The 24,685-nt window shown below is 38.8% G+C and overlaps 1 protein-coding gene and 1 pseudogene across 1 annotated transcript; both read left to right on the plus strand.

Annotated features, from left to right (window-relative positions):
* Window positions 1-837: 837 nt before the first annotated feature.
* Window positions 838-5,713, plus strand: LOC116213165 (annotated as a pseudogene).
* A 9,270-nt stretch (window positions 5,714-14,983) lies between these two features.
* Window positions 14,984-20,377, plus strand: LOC116214383 (caffeic acid 3-O-methyltransferase-like). The gene is made up of 6 exons (XM_031549797.1): window positions 14,984-15,098; window positions 17,628-17,718; window positions 19,197-19,252; window positions 19,513-19,827; window positions 19,930-19,994; window positions 20,075-20,377. The coding sequence occupies exons 1-6, from the start codon at window positions 14,984-14,986 to the stop codon at window positions 20,375-20,377; spliced, it is 945 nt and encodes a 314-aa protein (XP_031405657.1).
* The last annotated feature ends 4,308 nt before the right edge of the window (window positions 20,378-24,685 follow it).

The raw sequence follows: 24,685 nt of genomic DNA on the forward strand, positions 1-24,685 counted from the left end.
AAATTTTTTCTTTTAGTTTTGCAAATGCTCGCTTTAGCAAAGTTAACGGAAAATGTAACTGCAGGATCAAAGTGTCAAAAAGGCTAAAGGTATGGACAAGAATAGCAAAAAATAAAAGTTTAGGACCGAAACGATAAAAAGCCAAAAATTGAGACCAAAATTGTCTTTTTCCCAATATGGAACGTTGTTGTTATCAAAGACCGAAGCAAGATAAATGTCCCAGGTGCAAAATGGGAAATGGGCAAAGGGATAGCACTATCAACTATTAAGGAGGATAAATACCTATTATAATAAAAGAAAAATCTTATATATTAATTAGTGACATAAATAATTTCACTAAATATGAACCTGTTAACCATCAGCCGAATGCAACTATCCCTTCTTCCTCAATCTTCTTCCCCTCTCTCTCTCCAATTAATAAAGTAACTGAACTTGCTGTAATCGTCCATCCATCCATCCCACCGACGGCGACAACACCAATTTGAGCACGAAAACGAATATCAGCAGAGTAATAAAAGAGAACAAGATTCCTTTTTTGCTGAGTAAATAGAACAAGAATCTTGGACAAGTCCCCATTAAAAAAAAAAAAAAAAAAAAAAAACCCACACACACAGCCCCCAACCCCACCACTCAGCTAATCAATTCAGTCACACACTCCCCCTCAGACTCACTGTGTCCCTCCCGCGTATATATATATTATTGCTTACTTCCTTACTTCATGCCCTTTATATATTTTGCATTACATCAACTTCTCCTCTTCCACAATGTCCCTTTGACGGTTCTGCACTATACCCGGTTGAGAGAAGAGGAGATCCCAAGTAGTTGGTTAGCAGAAGTTTAGTGGAGTGAAGGATGGATTTGAGCTCATACGTGACGTCGCTGGCGACTGTTGTTCCTGATATTCGTGGTGCTGATGCTGCTGTTCGTCTGGCTCTCCAGGAAGCCCGGCAACAAGTTCATCTACTACCCCAATCGCATCCTCAAGGGCCTTGATGCCATCGAAGGCGGATATGCCTCCCGCAACCCCTTTGCCTGGATCCACGAGGCCCTCTCCTCTACTGAGCAGGACGTCATCGCCATCTCTGGCGTCGACACTGCCGTCTACTTCGTGTTCCTCAGCACCAGTTTGTCCCTCTTCCCCTGTTCTTTGTCCTGCCTTGTCTCCTTCTCGTTCTGTTCGTAGGCTCGCTGCGTTTACTTGATACTTTCGAGGACATTGCCGACTATCTTCTGGGTAGTTCTAATTCGATTATCTTCGTGGATTTTTGGTGGAAGAATGTCGATTTTATCCGTTCGAATGCTGATTATTCTTGTAGATCATGTTGATTGAGCGATTTGATGAATGTTTTAACACTTCTCCACCTATAGTCCATTTGATGGGATAGGAAATCAGCTAATCCGGAGTCCATCACTGATACCATGTGAAACTGTGACAAATCGTGCTTCAAAATGGATACGATAATAGTCAACAAAAGTCGGTACTCGTGCTTACTCATGGATGGAGCAGTGAAATATTAAATAGCAGATCATGAGTCTTTAGCCACTTTTATTCGATTTTCACCGCTTCGCAAGTTACTTGAATGATGATAATATATGCTGACTACATGTTTACAAGCTGTTGCCATAAAATCTCAGTACAAGTGCATTTTCTATTGTTGCTTACATGTGTTTCTACTTTGTGTGAAAAGATTTCTGGGTGTGGTCCCAGTTTTGTCCTTTTTTTCTTTCCATTTTGGAAGTTGGTGGTTAAATCAAATCCATAGATTTGACTTTTTTGTTTATTTAATTCCTTATTATGGGCTTGGTCTCGTAAGCTTCCTTCCTCTTTGCAGCTTTATTATTCCAATAGTTTACTTCTATTACATATTTCACAACTGAACATGCAAGGATTACCATATATACTTTTGCTCTCTTGTTATTTTTTCCCATTTTTCGGGCTTTAAACGAGATTGAGAAATCATAACACTAAGACGATCTCGCTTGTACATATTCTTGAGTTTGCAATTCTGCAGTTTTTAAGTTTAGGTGTTCTTCAGTAGGGGTGTGCGAGTTCGGGTACCCTATTTTTTTTGCGATACCCGAACTCCACTCTGTAAGGGACATGTTTCAAGATTTTGAAACTGGACTTTACCCTGTTAGAACCTGAAATCGGAACATATCCAGAATCTGAATTACACTATAGGTTCCAAGTACCCTGTTGGAACCTGTAACTTTTTTTATTTGCACAATAAATGAAATAAATAACTAAAATCGAAGAGATCTAGTTCACAATCACTTAAAACAAATAAATGTCGATATAGATTAATCGGATCACATCTATCCACAGAACTAAAGGATTATGTAACTCTCCTTAAAATTATATAATAAACAAAGCAAATACGCAACTAAAAGATTATGTAGCTATTTAATAAAAAAATGATGATGTAGTTCTTTTTAGTAGACAAAGCAAATTAAGTTTTCATTAGGAATTCTGTAGCTATTATATCACACATAGAGGATTATGTAAATATAAAATAAATTTTTTAGAAAAAATATAGTCCTGGGTACTAGTTTCGTGGGTACCTTGCATGTTGGAACCGAAATTTATTTTCACTGGTTTCTTAAATTACTATCCGGATCCTACCCTATTTTCAAATGGAGTTATTCAGACCTTACAGTAACGAGTATGTTTCAACCGGTTCCGGGTATAGCCGGTATCCATGCATACCCCTATTCTTCAGCATAACGAGGAACGTGGAGTGACACTATTATCAGATACATATTTACAATTGTTAATGGTTGACTGACATATAAATTGCTATGCGTTCCATTGGCCATGTAATTCTTGAAGTTTAGACGGGGCGAGATAGATCAAGTGGTGCTTAGTCTTCTTTGCAATTGACTCTGATAAACAGATACTCAACATGCACAAATGAGTAATGGAATCTGTGGAAGATTAAGCAAATTCATGGATCAATCAGTCAGTAGTTATTGGTTAGTAGAATAAAGCAAAGTTTGATCGTCTTAATGGAAGTCCTCTACTGCTACATATCGAGTCACTTCCTGCCATATGAGAAATTTGTGCCACTGAAAGCACAAGGATAGCGCTTAAATTTCAGAAGCCATGCGTTCTCGGTATAGATAGGAAGCACTGTTGGTTTTAAAGTGTACTTTCTGTAGCTTGTCTTTTAAATGGCGTGTTTCTAAGAGAAATTTCTGACCTCTTCCTTCTTTGTTTGTTCGTTGTCTCTCAGTCTTGGGAATATTAGTGTTGTCTGGGCTTCTGCTACTGCCAGTCCTCCTTCCTGTTGCTGCCACTGACAACAGTGCAAAGCCATCCAACTCGACCATGAGCAATGGCACATTCAATGACGTAGACAAGTTGTCAATGGAAAACATTGGGGTGAGCTCCTGAAGCTTTCTCTACGTTTTTTGCTTGGTAGTACGTGTTTTTGTGTCACATTCTTGTTTGACTTCATGCTTTTTCTAATGTGTCGGATTTAAACCATCTAGATGTTGAGCCTGTAGCTTTTGAATGTATGTCTGATTGTGTGATGTTCAAGGTAGTGGGTCCATTTGATATTATTCTCCACGTAATTCCACTGCCGTATCTTTCTAGTCTGGCCCTGTCGGGCACTGCTGGCACAAATTAGGTGCTAAATCGCTCAATCTAGATAAAGTGATTTCTGGCCCATTCTCTCTTCCCTCACTCTCTCCCCTTTTTTCGTCGTAGCTCTGCTAACTCTAAACTATCTTATGCAACACAACCTTAGTTTTCCAATTTGCACTAGTTTGTATGAAGAACGTGCATTGGTGGCAGCGCTAACTTTTAAGTCAGTCTCTACTTTGCAATGAGCAGAACAAAAATAGGCTGTGGGCTTTCCTCATTGCGACATACTGGGTTACCTTCGTCACATATTATTTGCTATGGAAGGCATACAAGCATGTATCTGACCTGAGAACTAACGCGTTGGTGTCTCCTGAAGTGAAACCCGAGCAGTTCGCTGTTCTTGTTAGGGACATTCCTGATCTCCCTGAAGGTCAAACTAGGAAGGAGCAGATTGATTCGTACTTCAAATCTATCTATCCAGAAACTTTCTATCGGTCAATGGTTGTCACAAACAACAGACAGGTAAGTTAGTAAACTCTCCTGTCAAATGAAAAGATCTTACAAGTGTCTTCTAAAAGTTTTGCACGGTGCCAGCGTCTTGCTTATTTGCCTGCTTTAAATCATTTCTTGTGCGAACTTTGTGAACTTTGTCATACAGTGACGTAATTTTAACTGCAAGTCTATCCTCTGGAGCCATGTTTAGCACAAAGGAATGAACACGTTTTCACGTGAGATCGTAGTATAATTCGTGTATCATTAATTTTGACAACTCCATTTAATTCTTAAAATTCTTTCATACCTTAGATCAATGGGTGAGTTTTCTTTAGGACTTCTGTACTCCCAAATACTTTTACGCCTATTGAAACATTACTAGTGTCTGATTTTCTCAGGCGAACAAAATCTATGAAGAATTAGAAGGGTACAAGAAAAAGCTGATACGGGCAGAGGCAATCTATGCAGACTCCGAGACCACAGACAAGCCTGAAGGGACGCGGCCCACGGACAAGACCGGTTTCTTGGGCCTCTGTGGGGAGAAAGTTGATAGCATCGAGTACTACAATGAGAAGACTAAGGAGCTCCTCCCAAAGTTAGAAGCTGAGCAGAAGGCAACCCTGAGGGAGAAACAACAGGGAGCGGCCCTTGTATTCTTCACAAGCCGAGTCACTGCCGCCTCAGCAGCCCAGAGTCTCCACGCTCAAATTGTTGATGCATGGACAGTGATGGATGCTCCTGAGCCCCGGCTGCTGATATGGACTGACCTCAATATAAAGTTCTTCAACCGCCAAATAAGGCAAAATGTTGTGTATGTGATTGTGGCCCTCACAATATTCTTCTACATGATCCCGATTGGGTTCATCTCTGCGTTCACAACTTTGGCGAACTTAAGGAAGCAGCTGCCTTTCCTAAAAGTGATAGTGGACCAAGCTGCGATCAAGACGGTCCTCGAGGCCTACCTCCCCCAGATCGCGCTGATTGTCTTCCTTGCCGTGCTGCCCAAGTTCCTAATGTTCCTATCAAAGACCGAGGGCATCCCCTCTCAAAGCCACATAGAGAGGGCTGCCTCCGGGAAGTATTTCTACTTCTCGGTGTTGAATGTGTTCATTGGTGTCACGGTTGGTGGGACCCTTTTCTCTACATTCAAGCTGATCAAGAAGGACCCAAACTCCGTCATCAGAATTCTGGCATACAGTCTTCCCGGAAATGCAACATTTTTCCTCACTTATGTGGCTCTCAAGTAAGATTTAAAGGCTTTATTCAGCTTTAGTTCTTATGATTTTAGTTCTTCATCGAGTGATGATCATATCAAACATGTGATCGTAATTACTTCAGTTGACTAAGTTGTCTCTGTTGACGTATGGATATTCCCAGGTTCTTTGTTGAATACGGACTTGAGTTATCCCGCATTGTTCCTCTCATCATCTTCCACTTGAAGAAGAAGTATCTATGTAAGACCGAGGAGGAAGTTAAACAATATATTTCCAATATCCAACTATATGTATTTTGCAATTGAACAAAATATAAAAATATTGTTATGCATAATATATTTGTATATGTCACGTATATGTAATTATTTGGGAATGTAAAAAATCATTTGCACCCCAAAGTGACTTCGAAGAATTGAAATTTAAATAATTGAATTAAGGCCTGATAGTTAACTAATCTATCTTATTTGATATTTTGATTTTATTATTATAGATTATCATGTTCATGAATTCTTACTTATGAAAAAGAATAAAAAGGGCAATCAAGCTCTCTAGTGCAGTCTAAACCTTATGGGGTTTATAATCTTCGATCCTGGTTAGGAAAGAAAAAAAAAAAAGCGTTGATTGATTAGCGAAAGCTTATTCAGATAAGGTGCTAGTAAAGGTATACACACATATAAGAAAGAACTCTACCTGAAAACCTCAAGCTCTAAATGAGCAAACAAATCATAATTTTAGATAACAACAAACATCTATCAGGGCAAGTTTCAGTAATCATGTAATTCCTTTATTCTATAACTCTATATGCCATAATTTGGTATGTTATAATATATTATATGAAAATTGATAACGCAATAGTATAGAATGAATTGTATTACATGTTCAACATTTCATGACTCCCTCCCCTTATGGAAAAAAAAATTATGTTAAGTTCATGATATTATCTTATATTATCTTATTCAACCAATGTGTTAATTTACACTGGGCGAGTGTTGTCTGATGTAAATTTGTTTGAATTAATAGAAGAATCAACACTTATCCAAAAAAATAAAACTTCTTAAATTTGGAGTTGCTGAGTTGAAAAATTAGTGAATTAACGCATTAAATTATAGTGGTAAATATATTTACCAATGTGAACATAACCATCATACGAAACAATTGTACAAAAGATAAAGTAGATGCAATAGGAGGAAGATGTGTGCTAACCTTATCAAAAAATATATAGGATAAAAAGGGAGAAATTATTGAGGAACTACTTCTGCAAGTAGGAGAGCTTGATATTTTATTGGAGATACGAAGGACTATCTCCCTCAATCTAAACAGTTCAGTCAAAGGCCTTTCAAATCAATTTAGCGAATTTATTATACTTTCTTATAGCAAGAAGAAAATTGAAGACATAAAGCATCTAAAATCCCACAATCTGGCGCTAAAATACTTTTTGTCTTCTCCTTACACTTTGAAGCTACACTATTTCATTTTCGCATTAATGTCCTTCCAATGAATTCTTCTTTCCATCACGTTCTTCAATCTTATCTATATCTATAATATCTATAGCGTTACTATTTTAGAAAAATCAATGCTGTAGCCAAACTAAATTATACTAAGACCCAAAAAAAAAAATCCTCTTCACATTGTTAAAAGGTTTTTTTTTTAAATCATTTTCTGGATTTAGCATATAAAAAAAATGTTCAATTTAGACAGGTATTCATTTATAATAGTCGAACCAAATCATCACAATCAAATTATTATCACAATCACTCAAACCAACAATAAACTACATCAAGTTTGGAACACCCGCATCTAATTTTTTCAATCGAAGAAGCTGTAACTGTTAAGGATAGTATTGCTATTGCTTCCTTCCTTACTTGATCCCCTTTATATATTTTGCATTATATCAACTCCTCCTCTTCCACTATGTCCCTTTGACGGTTCTGCACTATACCCACTTGTGAGAAGAGGAGATCCGAAGTAGTTGGTTAGCAGAAGTTTAGTGGAGTGAAGGATGGATTTGAGCTCGTTCATGACGTCGCTGGTGACGTCGTTCCTGATATTCGTGGTGTTGATGCTGCTCTTGGCCTGGCTCTCCAGGAAGGCCGGCAACAAGTTCGTCTACCACCTCAACTGCATCCTCAAGGGCCTCGATCCCGTTGAATGCGGATATGCCTCCCGCAAACCCCTTTGCCTGGATCCGCGAGGTCCTGTCCTCTACTGAGCAGGACGTCATCGCCATCTCTGGCATCGACACTGCTGTCTACTTTGTCTTCCTCAGCACCAGTTTGTCCCTCTTCCCCTGTTTTTTGTCCTGTCGTTTCTTCTTCTCGTTCTGTTCGTAGGCTTGCCGCGTTTACCTTCGGGGACATTGCCAACTATCTTCTGGGTATAGTTTTAAGGGCAAATCCAGGACTCGAGATTAGTGGGTGCAAGATACAATCGTTATACTCTTATAAATATATATTTAGATAATCCATAAGATACCAAATGCTATCAATAAGAATATTTAAAATTTGAAAATATGTAGAAATTTTAGGGTTTTAGGACAAGTTTGCTTATACTACTAAAAATACCGGGATTACTGAGGGAATTACCAAGGGAATGCGTCCCTCGGAAACTTTATTGGGGTATTTCCAAGGGATTTTTTCCTAGGTAATTACCAAGGGAAAATTCCTTGTAATTCCCTTCGTAAAATTAAATAAATTAATGAGGGATTTTTCCCTCAATAAAAATAAAAAAATAAAAAATTATTTTTTAAAAATAATTTACCGAGGAAAAAAGCTCTCGGTAAACGGTGTGACGCCTGTTCCACTTAAATAAGGTCTCGTGTTCGAGTCATTGTGAATGTAAAAAATTTATGCTGTGAGAGTTTTACCCATTGTTATCAGAACCGGACCGGACCGGCCGGTTCGACCGGTCGGACCGGGAACCGGCACCAAGTCCGGTCCGGTTCGCCTAAAAACCGAAATGGCAGCTTTGAACCGCCGGACCCATTGAACCGGCCGGTTTTAAGCAAAATTTCATTAAACCGGCCGGTTCTATGGGTTTTTATGGGTTTCCTATTTAATGTAAAAATTGGTTGGTTGTGTAAGGATTTGAACTCATGACCTCTTGCTTTTCATATTAGCATACTACCAACCAAGCCACCACCACTTTTTTGTTCTTTTAACTCTACTTTTAAGTACTTATTAAAATAAAATATTTATTTTGAAGTAAGAAATATTAAATATAGATACTTTCTTATACTATTGTTATATTTCTTTAAAATCATCATACTTTTATCTTAATTATCATAATTTTTTTAATAATATGAATATTTATTTTATTTTAAATAAACGAGCGGTCCGACCCATCGAACCCCCGGTTGGACCCATAAACCCATGACCCCGTACCCCTTCCGGTTCATCATCCGGTCCGGTTCTGATAACACTGGTTTTACCCCTTAGTGGGTCGACCCGGCTCGACTGGACTAGTTGGAGCCCAATTAAGCTTTCGAATATGAGGGTTCACACAAAAAAAATCAAATGAGAAAATATTTATTTGCTTTAAAATAATAATTGTATTGATATATATCACATATAAATTATATTTCTTGAAGAGAGCAATATATTGTTAGTTAAATATAAAATAATTTAATTCAAGATTGAAAGTGTTAAATATTTATATTAAATATGAAATTAATTAATTTGATTATTTAAAATTTTGAGTTTTTTTTAAAATATATAGATATAAGTATACAAATATAATTAGGTGTAGGAAATGGACATGCTAATTTCATCTCCTAGTTAATAAACAATAGTTTACACACTAAAACTAACTAAGATTATTTTTACGCTCGGAGCGCTAGTCATAAATAAATGCATTTGATAGTTTCTTATCATTTTAATATCGTATATGACAAGTTAAAAAAAAGGAAAGAATGAAATAAATAGTATTAGAAATCAACCTAAAAAATTAATATGGGGTATTTATATCAAATAAATACAACATAAATACAACTATACAGTAAATAATTAACATTAATTTTAATTATTTTAGAAAAAATTGTAACAAATTTATGTTGCTAAATAAAAATATTAGAAGGTAATTAAAAAATTAAATACAGTGATGTATATTATAAGTAGAAACAATTGCATACGAAGGACACAAGGACATGGCATAGCGTGGTGGTAGTGCGTGTGCACCTCGGGTTTGAATCTTACCTAGCGGGAGGGCATGCTCCCCCCGTATGTGTGCCAGCTTGGGTTGGCAGATTATCGAGGGAATTTTCCCTCGGTAATCCCTCGGTTTTACGGAGGGAAAAAACCCTCGGAAGATCAGTCGGTAATATTCAGGGTTTTTTTTTTCCCCTGGCAAGGATTAGCGAGGGATACAAAACCCCTGGGAAATCCCTTGGTAATCTCGGTAATTATAGCAGTGTTACATAATTGTACATCTCTCTCTTGGTCTATTATCCACGTGATTGTTGCTCTCATAGCAAGACTAGTTCTCCTTACAATTTCATTTTTGTAATCTTTCTAAAAATGATACAAAATTCGCTTCAATTAACTCACATGAATCCATATATAATTTGAATTTTAAAATTAAATTTATTAATATAATAAAATAGACAACATATTTGTAATTCTTGCAAAAACATTTGAAATCACAATAATTGAGCCGTAATTTTATATCAGTATTGGCGATCAGGAGCGCCTTGATTCTTATGACTGATGGATGGACTTGGAGTCGGTGGTATTTTAGGATTTTTTAAGGATTCTAGAGTTCTAGAGCAACCCATTAATTAATTAGGTGAAGACTCCACAAAATTGTTAAAGTACCTAAATTATTAATAACCCGTAAATTTCAAATAAACAAGCAATTATTACACTTGCAATACTAAAAGGAAAACAAGCACCTCTGGCGGAATATTAGTGATGAAAGAATTCTGTTACGAATCGTGGCTTATTTGTAAATAATTGATATAGATTTGAGAATTGAATCCAATATATATTGTAAAAGCACCAGGAGCCGAGAGGCGCAAGAGGAAGAGAAAAAGATTGGATTCTGATATTTTAGGTCTAATGTTTACAGTAGCTGCTGACCCACCCATGCTTTGCGTGAGTATGATAGTAAGAAAATTAATATATCAAAAAAAAATCTCTAATTTATGGACAAAGATAATTTTTTAAATTAAGATTTATTTGCTAATTTAGTATTTTATTTTTATTTTGCATGAACAATTCTAATAGTTATTTAAAATTTCATTATTTCCACCCAACTTCTTTCCTAGTCCATATTTTCCCAACCCACCAAGAAGAAGAAGAAGAAGAAGAAGAAGAAGAAGAAGAAGAAGAAGATTCGAAGAAAGAAATAATCTAGAGCAATTGCACGAGAAAGTGGAAGTAGATTGTAGACCGAAGTGATAGAGAATGCTTGCTGCTGCATTTTCGGTATCTGAAAAGGCAAACACCTCCATTGTTGCATCTCCGAGCTTGAGCGAGAGTATCATTGATCCTTGAAGGGAGAGATTGAGCTCTCAAAAGTCCTATGTATGCAGGTAGTTGAGGAATATATATGGAGCGTGAGATGCCGGGAAAACCAAAGGGGCTGACTTGTGGAATTTGAGGTCCCGTTGACGTGTCTATGCTCCTAAGTCCTAAGCATCTTTTAATCCTCCAAGAAATGAGATGAAGGGCGCAACACGACCTCTCAAAAAGGGAAATTGATTGGCCGAAGTTCATGAACTTGCAGGAAATACAGATGTACTTTCCATATATCAATGCTAAAAATTAATTAATTACATGAACCTTCTATAAAGAATTTAATTTTTTGAGCAATTGTAAAAACAAACAATTACGAGCTGAGGGTTCAAAAATGATGAATCATGGTGCATTCTCACATTGATAGCCAGAGACTGTTCCATATGACCTTCCGAGTGGGAATTAATGGCCAGAGATGGTTTGATATGATACTCCGAGCAGGTAAAGAGCCAAACAACCAAGAGCCAATTGTTTTCAAACGAAAGTGTTTCAGAAGTTCTTTCGGCTTTTATATATTATATATATTTAAAGTAGCCTCCTCCCAACGAGAGTCCTCCGTTCATTCAACAAGAGCGTACAATTGGCCTTCCCCGCAGCTCGTGGTGCAATGTCCTTTCATGTTCCATGTCCATCAATTATATTCATGATATTGAAAACAACTAATTAAGAAACGAAAAGAAAATAAATTATTTATTGAATTAAAAAAATAAAAATAATTAACGAGAGAAAATAACAGGACTCAAGAAACATCATTGCCCCTGTAATTCTTCATTAGTTGTAAGTATTTTTCTTTTAAGACCTGTTATTTAATCTCAAAATTTTCACATGACTAAGAGATGTTGGTTGCGATTATTGATAGTCAATTATTTTGGGAGAATATTACTTATAATGTAATAAAAAAATAAAAGTGCAAATCCCGCGCAAGAACTGGTATATATAAAATAGATGAGAAAGAGATTTGTGGGATTTGCATTTGATTATTCGCTAAATTTTTGTTTATTTCTATATGTGTGAAAGAGTAAGAGAAGAAAGTGGGTGCAATTAATTTTTGTCACTATACTTCTTTTTAGTTTTTTCTAGCTAAGAGGGATAAAAATGAAAATCTCTTTGCAATTAATAGTATCCATGTAGAATTTTTCAAAATTAGTATCCACTATTTATACCATAAATACGCCCCGAAAATATATCTTCTTGGACTTTTTGGTGGAAGAATGTCGAGTTTACCCATTCGAATGCTGATTATTTTTGTAGATCATGTGGATTTTGTTGAGAATATTAATCCAACATGGAAGAAGTTGAAAAAATAACTATGGGTTTATATGAGACTTGATTACCATCACTTATATGCTTGAGTTTTTAAGCGGAAATTGGTCCAGACCCGTATAAGTCCAATGGAAATTCAATTTGATATCAAAACGCAGATTATGAGTATGCGCGCCCACGTGTGGAAGAACAAAGGGATAAAGGTAGCACAAGATATGTTCCTAGCATATGCATATCAGCAAGATCACCACAAAATCTTGTCGGTGGGCAACTCCCACAGAGACCGAGTTTGAGGCGTAAACCAACAAATATATCCCTGGATAACAGTTTGGTCAGGATATCAGCCAACTGTAGAGACGAGGGCTCGTACTGAGTGACAACAGAACCAAGAGCGACCTTCTTTGGTCGGACGAATACAGTAAGAGCCCAATACTAGGCCTTGGTAGATGAACGAGCAATAGTAGGCTGCTCCTTAGCTACTACCCAAGAAATACAATTCGACCCCAGAAACGTGCAAAATCCTGTTGTTGAACGCCACGTGTCCTTGCAGCCCACCCAATCGGCATCTGCAAAAAGCAAAGAGCTCGAGGGAACTCTATGACAAAATTCCAAGCCCCAGATCAAGTGTGCCACGTACATAATGCGAGATTCATTTCAGCATTTGAAAGTGAAGCAAGGTCAGGGCATGCATATGCTGGCAGACCACATTAACCGCCAGAGCTAAATCAGGTGCTGTGAGAGTAAGATATTGGAACGCACCGACCAAACTTCGGAAATGCGATGGATCATGATAGAGGCAATCACCATTCTTAAGAGTGGGTTGCTTCATCGTCATAGGTGTGGAGATAGGTTTGCAATGCTCCAAAGAAGCTCGAGTAAGAATATCTATAGCATATTGCCGATGAAACAAATAAATTTCTTCACTGGACCAAGAGACTCCCACCCCTGGGAAGTAGTGGAGCGGTCCCAAGTCCTTCAAGGAGAAAACTCGAGCAAGATCATCAATGAGTCTTTGCATCTGAGAAGGAGGTCACCCGTTAAGATGATGTTGTCTACTTAAAGGAGCAACAGAAGAGCGCACCCATCACATCGAAGCACAAGTAATGAAAGATCAGCAATGCTGCTGAAAAATCCATAAAGGAGAAATCGACTGAACCTATCAAACCAGGCACGTGGCACTTGCCGCAGACCATATAGAGCACGATTAAGCCTGCAGACATAGTTCGGGTGAGCAGGGTCAGTGAACCCCGGAGGCTGCTCCATGTAGACAGGCACGATGAGCTATCCATGGAGGAACACATTTTTTTACATCAAGCTAGCGCAGAGACCAACCACAAACTATAGCAACAGACAACACAAGATGAATAGTGCCAGGTTTAATCACCAGACTGAAGGTCTCCAAAAAATCAATGTCAGGCTCTTAATGAAAAGCCTTTGGCGACCAGCCTGGCTTAAGTCGGTCGAGTGTGCCATCGGCCTTCAATTTTGACTTGAAAACCCACTTACAACCCACAACATTTATCAAGGGGTCTTGAGGAACCAACTCCCCAGTCTGGTTAGCAGTTGAAGCATTCAATTCTTCAATCATAGCAGCCTTCTAGCCTGGATGAGAAACATCAGACTTCACCAATCGGGGAGCAGCAAGTATATTTGTTAGAGCAATGTTGGCATACCTTGGATTGGGTTTTTGAATGCCTGCTTGAAGCCGTGTAACCATAGGATGCGTAAAGCGAGGTGGAGACAAGGCAACTTATGAGACCAACTCTGACTCCGTTTCTGACTCCGATTCTAGAACAGGAGCTGTATGTTGAGGTGAAGAATGCAAGGAAGAGTCTGGTGCATCAGACAGAACATCAGGAGGCTGCGAAACAGACGGAGCAGGGGTCTCTTTGTCACGGGCCTGCTTAGGAGAGCCTTGCTCTGTGACAGAAACGGGCACAAAGAGCTGAGCCCTCTCAAGAGGCTCGTGCAAAACAGCACCAGAGGAGGCAGAGCGATTATTAGCAGCCCATGATAAAACTGCTTGCTCATGTACTGCGGCTTTCTGGGGGGACATCTTGCAGGGCATGTTTTCATAAAAAATAACATGCCTCGAGAAATAGACACGACCCGAGGAGCAATGTAAGTGGCAAAATCCCTTATGTTTTTGGCTATAGACTAGGAATATATTGTTAGGAGTAGTTGGTTGCATTTAGATCCCATAGACTCCTCCATCTCGAAAACACTGAAAAACTCAAACTTCTCAAGAGAAGTGCATTGAGAAGATTTTGGATCGGCTCAATATGGGTAATGTTAAACTAGTTTCATCACCACTTGCTTCTCATTTTAAACTTAGCTCGAAGCAATGCCCTACAAGTTAGAAGGAGAAAGAAGAGATGAAGAAAGTTCATTACTCATAAGCTGTAGAGAGTTTGATGTATTCCATGGTCTGTACAAGACCAGATATAGCTCATTATGTTGGTGTGGTTAGTCGTTTTCTCTCCAATCCGGGGAAAGAACATTGGAATGTAGTTAAGTGGATCTTGAGGTATCTTAGAGGAACATCCAAGTTGTGTTTGCACTTTGGCACAAGTAAGTCGGAGTTAGTAGGCTACACGGATGCGGATATGGCAGGAGATATCGATTCTCAGAAATCCACTTCGGGATACTTGATGACTTTTGTAGGGGGAGCTATCTCATGGCAATCAATGCTTCAAAAGTGCATTGCTTTGTCTACAATGGAAGCCAAATACATTGTAGTGACCGAAGGTTGCAAGGAAATGTTATGGTTGCAAAAGTTTTTGCAAGAGTTGAGCTTGAAGCAAGAGAGGTATGTTCTACACTGTGATAGTCAAAGCGCCATTCATCTTTACAAGAATCTCACTTTCCATTCGAGGTCGAAGCCTATCGATATTAAGTTTCATTGGATTAGAGATATGTTGGAGTCTAAGTTAGCGAAACCAGACAAAGTGCACACTGACGAGAATGGAGCTGATATGATGACAAAATCTCTCGCTAAGGAGAAGCTACATGTTTGTCGGAATATAACGGGTATGTTCAAAGCCTCCAAATAGTCAGGAAGAGGAGTTTGTTGGGTATCCCTCCAATTTGGAGAAAGTTGGGCTCAAATCATGTTAGGCATTTATCGGGCTTTAATAGGCCCAAGGATCCACTTTGTTAGGGTTAATTTCAGCTCAAACAGAGGCTGGAAACAGAGGTTGAGCGGTAGAACAGATCAGCACAGAAAGCAGCAGCAAAGTACAGAGAGCAGCAATGTAAATTTTCAGTCCGACCAGCTGGAGATCAAACCTCGATCGGGAAGTCAAACGAACTACAATCGGGACGAAATTTTGGCAGCAGCTTCATGACACGTGGGGCTAAGTTCTGAACGGTCAGAATTCGTATTCAAGCTCTCTAGGTGCTGTTGTGGTTGGTTTTATAAACCACCCTTGTGGGGGACGAATTTCGGGTTTGAACGATCCAAGAGAGTGTATCTCTTGAGTTTGGTGATCCAAAGGTTTACCCTTGATGAAAAACATTGTGTAATCTTCCTTAATAGTGGATCGTTAATTCTACAGTTGGTCCCGTGATTTTTCCCTACATCAGGGTTTTCCACGTAAAAGTTCTAGGTGTCTTTTTCTTTACTGCTTGTTGGTTGATTTGGTTGGTTCCTATCTCGATTACACTAGTAGGGAAGGAAGACTAATCGTTGCGTTGTTATTTGACTGAGCACACCCTTCCCAACAAGTGGTATCAAAGCCCAGGGTAACGATCATGGGGAAGCGCACACGTTATGTATGGAAACCCACATCACACCTAGCTCGAGTGTGGAACTCGTGGCTCGTGAAGGTCCTAACAATTGATATCTGAGTTCGGAAGTAGAAGCCCGGCTCAAAGTTAGTTGTGTCCAGTGTGTTGTTTGCCGTCGTATCAATAGGATTATGACGAAGTCCACCACATAATCGAGAAGGGAGAGAATTGTTGTGACGGTTTCTCTTCTATATAGAGAATGGTGAAGGCGGGTATTGGAGGTAATCCCACATGAAAAGTTGAGGGGAAATCCATAGGTGTATAAGAGACAATGGTCTATCAACCTATTGGCTTAATCTTTTAGGTTGCAGATAGACTTGAGTCCGAAGTAGGCCTGTGGATTTTTCCCAACATATATGAGGCAACGAATGGTGATCAAACTTAATAATCATGTAACGGCGAAGATTGGGGTAGCAACATGATCCAAAGACACGAAGAACCGTACAAGATCCTTGTTAAAACGTACTGAGAAAGGAGATTTACACCTAAGTCGCATGGACGGAGGTCGATTTATAAGATAGTTGGTCGTGGAAAAGGCATCCACCCAATAGCACATGGGCATAGAGGCCTCACAGAGAGCTGCCAAGTCAAGTTCCACAACATGTTGATGCTTCCTCTCAGCCACTCCATTTTGTTCAGGATTGTTGGGACAAGAAATTCGGTGTTGGATCCTGCAATCGCGCAAATGAGTTATGAAACTTGAACTCGGAAATTCACTACCACCAACTGACTAGAAGATTTTGATCTTTCTGTCAATTTGATTCTCTAATTGTTTTTGGAAAGATCGGAAAACATCAAAGAAGTCCGATTTATATTTTGGAGGAAACAACCTACAATATCAAGAAAAGTCATCGATAAAGACTATATAGTAACGATATTTCTGAATAGATGGAACAAGAGCAGGCCCCTAGAGAACACAATGTAACTTGTCCAAGAGAAAAGAACACTGAGTTTCTAACAAAGAAAACAAGAGCTTAGAGCTCTTACTCATCTAACAACTCACACGCAGTGTGTTGGATGTCTTATTGACATTAATTTATTGCTCCATAAGAATTGCAACACACAACTACTGGGATGACCCAAGCAACGATGCCGCGTGAGTTCAGCAGCCGCAACACACATGTGGATCTTTGCTCGTGTAGAGCCCTTGGTGATTAGGCCCCATCAGTAGCACATGTCCCGTCCTGGAGTCCTTGATAGAGAAACCATTGGCGTCAAATACAAAGTAGCATAGATAATCCCTTGTTAACAGAGCAACAAATAATAATTTTTCTGTATTTCTAGCACAACCAAGACATTACGAAGCGGAAAAGTCTATCTGATTTTTCCTTTACCAATATGATTGATCTGTAGTTTATCACCATTGCTGATAGTTACATCTCCAGGACCATGATACGAAATCAGATCAGTTAAGATACGTGGTTTATCGGTGATGTAGGTAATGGCACTAGTGTCAGGTTGTCATTCCTCCTGCAAATCAGTGATGTGTAAATCCACGAGGACCTGTGGTATATCATTGGGCTGGTAGCTATTGTTGAACCTGCTCCAGCATCGTGGCCAGATTTGGCAGACTATATGAGGTCAGCCATTATTAGGCTGAGAGGAAGCTGCATGACCACCATCGGTTGATTGTCTATTACCAGATTAATTATTCATCTACTGCCGACTTCCATTGGTGGTTTTGATTGAACCCCCGTCCTTTAGAGTTGAAGGAGGCTCGACCACGGCCTCTGGAATTACCAGCTCTTCGTCGAGGATTGTCCTGAGCAGCAAACGCATTGGTGGAGTTTTGGAACATTGGCAGTGGCATTGGCAACGGACAAGGTGCATCTGGCTCTGAGCTTGTAGCTCTGAAGCTGAGGTATCAACTCATGAGTCTGGTTCTGAGCTCGTAGCTCTAGAGCTGAGGTATCAACTCAACAAAAGGATGGGATCGGTGACCTCAGCATTGTGGTCTTGAAAGACTCATATGAGTCATCCAACCCCTCAACAATCGAAATACCTTGATGGTGTCGATGACTGGTTTTTCAATAGCCTGCAACTGATCACAGATATTGACGCAGCGTACACGCGAGCAACTGTCACAGATCCAATGCATTGGAATTTCGCGTTTGAATTTGGGATATATATAGTATTTTGGGGTTAATAATGAAAAAGTACAAACTTTTCACATTTTAATAATTCTAACATGAACTTATGCACAAACTTTCGATTTGATAACAATTCTAGTACGACGTCAAATTTTTCGTTAATTTGAACGGAATCGAGGCCACAGAGGATACCGATGACCCCAATCGAAGGAGGGTGCCAGCGAGGGGGTGATGGTCGGGGTCGTGGCTCCACCTGGTGGAATCGGAAGAATTCCCAATTTGAGGTTTCTCCCGATTCTGATAAGTGGGGGTCTCGATTCTGGCCACACCCCCGGATTGGGGTTGCTGGTGTCCTCACCTCGATTGGAATCATCGGCGCCTTCGATGGCCTTAATTCCGTCTAAATTAACGGAAAACTTGAAGACGTGCTAAAATTATTATCAAATTGAAAGTTCATGTATTTTTAGGTTATCGAAAAAAGTTTGTGCTAGAATTGTTAATATGAAAAATTTGTGCCTTTTTTTGTTTATTAAACCTATTTTATACTGTACACAACTTGTGGATTTCTACGTACCTACGCGAGTCCCAGAATTTGAAAAGATGTTCCTACTTATTTAAGTCTAAGTCAGTTAACAATTATCACAAATTGTATTTTCGTAATTAAATTTTTTTTAAAATACTATAGATATATGAGTATGATAGTCATTTCTAAAATAATGTCAACTTATTTGAAAAATTATCCACCTCATTAGATGCATAAGCCACAAATTTTTTTAATTATAATGAAAGATTAAATCTTCATCAATTTATCGTTTGAATCAGTCATAATGTTGACACTCCTTAGCGGAACAATTAGAAGTAATTAAATTTTTTTAGTATGAATAACATTTTAATATATATATATATATATATGTATGTATGTATACTATTAGATTTAAACAATCGCATGACATCTTCGTTATGGTCTTTCAGGAAATAATTGATAAACCATGTTTCTAATGTTATTGATCTTATACATTGCTTTGTACTTTTTAGATTCATGCATTAATTTCTTAGCATTAATATGTCGATATCGTTATTAATTATATATCAACAAGAAAAAGAAAACTAAAGTTTCATCAAAGAAATGATTATTGCTAAGTATAATAGGTCAATCGAGTATTTTGTATAATATTAATTACAAAATATTATTTGAGATAAAAGCTAAACACAGATTGATTCTAGCAATTCGACGCTTCTTCTCCTTCAGTAAGGTCTCGAGTTCAAATCTTGTGAATAGAGAAAATTCACTGATGGGAGAGCTTTACATTTTAGTAAACCGACCAAACTTGATTAGATTAGTTAGCGTCTAATTGGACTTTCAGATACTTTGGTTCACATAAAAAATAAAAAAAGGGACATTTGTAACTATTCTAAAAAAAAGTTATTTCGTATATAATAAGTTTCTTGTTATTCTTTAGAGAATCCTTAAAATTACACTTATGTTTAACGATGTTTCTCGTACCCTAGCATCACTCTTTTGATTATTTATTATGTAAACCTAGCTGCCCACCCCATATTGTGCAGGTATCATGTCAAAGATGCAGTTTTGGAGGGTGGCCTGCCTTTCAGCAAGGCCTACGGTGGGAAGACCCTGTTTGATTACATCCCCGGAGACCCAATGTTAAAAGAGGTATTTAATGGGGCAATGTCGGACAACACCAGCATCGTCCAGAAGAAGATCCTTGAGACGTATGAGGGCTTCATGTGCCTTAGGACCATAGTTGATGTCGGGGGCGGCACAGGTACTATGCTTAACCTGATCGTCACTAAGTACCCCTCCATAAAGGGCATCAATTTCGATCTGCCGCATGTGATTGCCGAAGCTCCATCTTACCCTGGTAAGCACAATGATATGATTCCTTGCTTTGTTTTCTTAAAATTCGATCATTCGATAACTATTTGATCTTATGTGTAATGGTATTGTGTTAACTGCTAGTAAGGTGTCGAACACGTTGGAGGAGACATGTTCATTAGTGTTCCTAAAGGAGATGCTATCTTCATGAAGGTGAGAACCATGCAACAATAAGAATATTGTCATCATCAAACATTACCTTAATCTCATCAAATGACTTTATGGTGATGCAGTGGATATCTCACAACTGGGGAGACGAACCGCTAATGAAGCTCTTGAAGAACTGTCACGATGCGCTACCACAAAATGGGAAGGTGATCTTGGCGGATCATATACTTCCCCAGATACCAGACACCAGCATCGACACCAAGGTGGCATTTCATTTAGATTCCCTGATGTTGGTTCTTTGTCCTGGCGGAAAAGAGCGTACCATGGAGGAGCTCGAGGAATTAGCTAAAAGAGCGGGTTTCAGGGGCTTCCGAGTCACTTCTAAAGTCTATGGCATCGCCATTATGGAATTATTTAAGGAGGCTTGATCCGTGCTTCGGACTTGCATGGTCTCCTCAACACCTTACTCGTGTTACTTCATGCTTCTTCTCGTTTCTGAATTCATCCCGCCTCTGCATTAGCTTTACTAAAGCAGCGCACCAAAGTGATAATGTATTCACGTTCGAATTTGATATATATGCAATGTTCACATATGAATTTGATTTGATATATATGTAATTCTCATCAAATATTGCATTAATTTTTGTGTACCCTGGTTTCTAAAAGCCTATTGGGCCTTGACTAATCTAGTTCGAGCCAAGTTGGTCCACCTCCCAATCGTAGATTTTATGCTTTCACAAAGACTCGAATCCGAGAACTTGCTTAATCGGAACAAGCGTCGAACCGCTTGAACCAACCTACATTAGTAAATATTGCATTGATATTTAGAATATCACATATGATTTGATATATGATGTTGTAACAAGATGCCCAAACGAGATTAGAATAATGAGAAATCGAAAAATAAACTATACCAAATATATGTGGTAAAACTCTCAAGGCGAGAGAAACATCCACAGACAGAGCAGAAGTATCCATTAGATCGAAAATATGAGATTACAATAGAGATCACACTCATGTTTTCTAGCCCCTTTACAAGACCCAATCCAAGAAAAGTCTAACCACCCTCTTAATTCTCACAACTCTCTTACTTTATGAAGCCTAAATACTCCAAAAAAGTAACCCAAGAACTTTTCAAGAAGATTACATGTGATTCTCACTCAACAATGTATATTGCCTTCTAAGACTCTTTCCATATTTATATATTACAAGACCTACATCCTTGGTATCAGATATATACTCTAAATATCCCCAAAAATATATCATAAAATATTCATCTTTGAGGATATCTACAAGACCACCTTGAAATATTTATCCTTTGTATGGATTATGAGTTGTAAAGAAATCGCACCAAAATGGAAACTAAATTATGAGATCTTCATTCTCTCAGCCAACTTTGCCATGACAATCACAACAATTGTTGCGGCAATTTTGTTGCATTCGCGTCTGTTCAAATTGTCGTACCAATTCAAGTTTTTTGTAGTGGCAATTTTTCCTGATTGTTAATTTCTGTCTTCGGTCGATTCTTTGTTCTCGTTTCTAGGTCTTCGAGTCTTTTGGGTCTTCCGCGCTTAATGTGAGATACCTTTAACAAATTTTCACCTTGGCTCGCATCGAGCCAAAACATGATCTAGCATTTTTTCATACTCGACTGCTCCATCACCACCCTCACAAACTCTGCCCTCACGGGCTCCACCTCTACTCTTGCACGTGCCACTTAAGTCCAAGCCACCCTTGGACTTATCAGAGGTGTCGGGCTTCGTTGGAATTTCTACATAACTTTCACCGACCATGAGACAAGTCGAATTTGACACGACTTTAGCATTCTCCAAATCCACTAATTCTCCAAGCCCATATTTCTTCAGCAGCTTTGACTGCTCCCTTGCTTGTCTCTTGCTCGCGAACTACTCCATAGAGAATTTTGTCTCCTCTCAAATCTTTCCATCTGAACATCCTCTATCACCACAGGCTGAGATTCAGGTGTTCTTGAGTTTTCAAACTCTACCTTCTTCCAAGATGTCGCCTTCGAACAAGGCTCCACATTCACCTGGGATGCGCTCTTACACTACTTGGTCGAGGCAACTTTTCACAAGGGATTTTGAAGACTTACCAACCATCTTGCACTCTTTGCACTAGTTCACCCTTACGTGCCCAAGAACATCCAGGTACTTTTCTTCTAAAGTCCACTCAATTGCTTAAGTAAATCTTGTTTTATTTTGCAAGACATACAGTCTTTCCAGTAGAACTACAGGACTTTCATGACCCCGTCCTAGATCCTGTACTTACAACCAAGACCATCAAGACATCCTAACGAGATCAATTTTTTCCTTATAACCAAGACATGCCTAACATCTAACAATCTTACCTCACTACCATCATACATCTCGATTCTAACTCTACCAACCCCAACAATATCACATGTGTGACTAGCCATAAGAATTCTACCACCCTCTATCGATTTTTATCACGATAAATATGATAACAGTTACCCCAATCAAGAATCCACGGTGTACCTAACCGACTCGATGTAGTGAGGGTCTTTATCCCCCTATCCGCTGCAACTCTGAGAATATCATATTTTCCATCGCTTTGCTCTGCCACCCCCATATTCATCGTTCTCGGACTTTTCGCCTTAAACAGTTCATTCTGCCCCTCATGGTAAGTCCCTCGTTGTTGCTCCCCTAGTGAACAGTCACCTTCTTCTACAACTCTTTCTAGTTTAACCACATTGACATCCTCCAAGGTGATACTTGTTCTCCCATAGAGCGAGGCGACGACAAACCTCTCATAGGACGCAAATAGAGTGCTCAACAGCAATAAGGCTCGATCCTCATTACTTATCTTGATATCGAAGTTGATGAGACTCATCACGATCTTCTCGTCTGGTGACAGGATCGCGGGCAGCTTGCTCTCTCCTTCTAGTGCTCCCTGAAGGCCCAGCTCCACCAACAAAGCGTTCATCTCTATATGACACAATTCGAAACCGTTCGTCCCATCGAATCTCACGCATGACATCTTCAATAGCTCTGAGACATGTGCTCTGATACCACTTGTTGTAACGAGATTCCCAAACAATATTAGAATAACAAAAAATTCGAAAAATATATAACACCAAATATACGTGGTAAAATCCTCAAAGCAAAGGAAACATCCATGAATAGAGTAGGAGTATCCACTAGATCGAAAACAAAAGATTATAATGGAGATCACACTCGTGTTTTTCAACCCCCTTTACAAGACCCAACCCAAGAAGAGTTTAACAAACCTCTTAATTCTCACAACTCTCTTACTCTATGAACCATAGAGACTCTAAGAAAATAACCCGAGAACTTTTCAAAAAGATTGCACCTGATTCTCACTCAACAATGTAAATTGTCTTCCAAGGCTCTTCCCATATTTATAGATTACAAGACCCATATCGCTATTATCAGATATATACTCTAATTATCCCTAAGAATATATCCAAGAATATTTATCTATAAGGATATATACCCGACTACCTTGAAATATCTCTCCTTTGTATGGATTTTGAATTGTAAAGGAATCGCACCAAAATGGAAACTAAATCCCGAGATGGCTCTCAGCCTACTTTACCATGGCAATAGCAACAATTGTCGGGGCAATTTTGTTGCATTCGCCTCTGTTCGAATTGTCGTAGCAATTCAAGTATTTTGTTGTGGCAATTTTTTCCTGATTGCTTATTTCTTTCCTTCGGTCAATTCGTCGTTCTCATTTCAGGGTCTTCAAGTCTTTGGGTCTTCCGAGCTTGATGCGAGACACCTCTAATAGATGTTGGGAGATTTTATGAAATTTTCAGTTATTATATAATATATATATATATATATATATTATAAATAAGATTGATGATTCCATCAATGAGCCAGCATATGATTTATCAAGCGGAAAAAGAGAGAGAGAGAGAGCTCCAGTAGGGCCGTTCAAAAAGAATCAACAATGAACCAAGCTGGAGAACTGAATCGAGCCAAACTATTTCGAATTAAACCACTTGAACTGGTTTGTTTTTGGTTCGGTTCGGTAGGGTAGAACGGCTTGGTTAGTTGCAGAACCATCTCCAATCGGTTAACTATGATTAACCGAACTGAACCATTTATGAGAATTATTGGAAGAATCCAACTTATTTTCCATTAAATCAATTGACACAGTATATAGGCTGTGTAGTATTACAAAAGAGGAAACTAATTAATTGTCATGAGCCTAATATCCTAGACTTCCGAAAATGTCAAATACCAAATATACGGGTTCCTAATATACAATTTTACAATCTATAATACTCCCCCTCAAGTTGGAGCGTGAGGATTACAAATCCCAAACTTGGAAAGGATAAAGCGGAAGCGATCTCAACCAAGTGCCTTCGTGAAGATGTCTGCTAGCTGAAGTCTTGTAGACAAATGGTTGGTAATCACGACTCTTGATTTGATATGCTCACATACGAAATGACAATCAATCTCAATGTGCTTGGTTCGTTCATGAAACACAGGATTCGCAGCAATATGTATTGCAGCTTGATTATCACAGAATAAGTGAGTCAGTGTGGTCATATGAATAGATTCCGCAACCAAATAATCTCACTAACGGTTGTTGCCATGGTGCGATACTTTGCTTCAGCAGATGAGCGAGAAACCATTGTTTGTTTCTTTGTCTTCCATGAGATTGGGCATCCTCCAAGCATAATGAAGTATCCTGTAACAGAACGACGGGTCAAAGGACAACTTGCC

Source organism: Punica granatum, chromosome 7 (genome assembly GCF_007655135.1).
Source record: "Punica granatum isolate Tunisia-2019 chromosome 7, ASM765513v2, whole genome shotgun sequence".
NCBI classification, from domain to species: Eukaryota; Viridiplantae; Streptophyta; class Magnoliopsida; order Myrtales; family Lythraceae; genus Punica; species Punica granatum.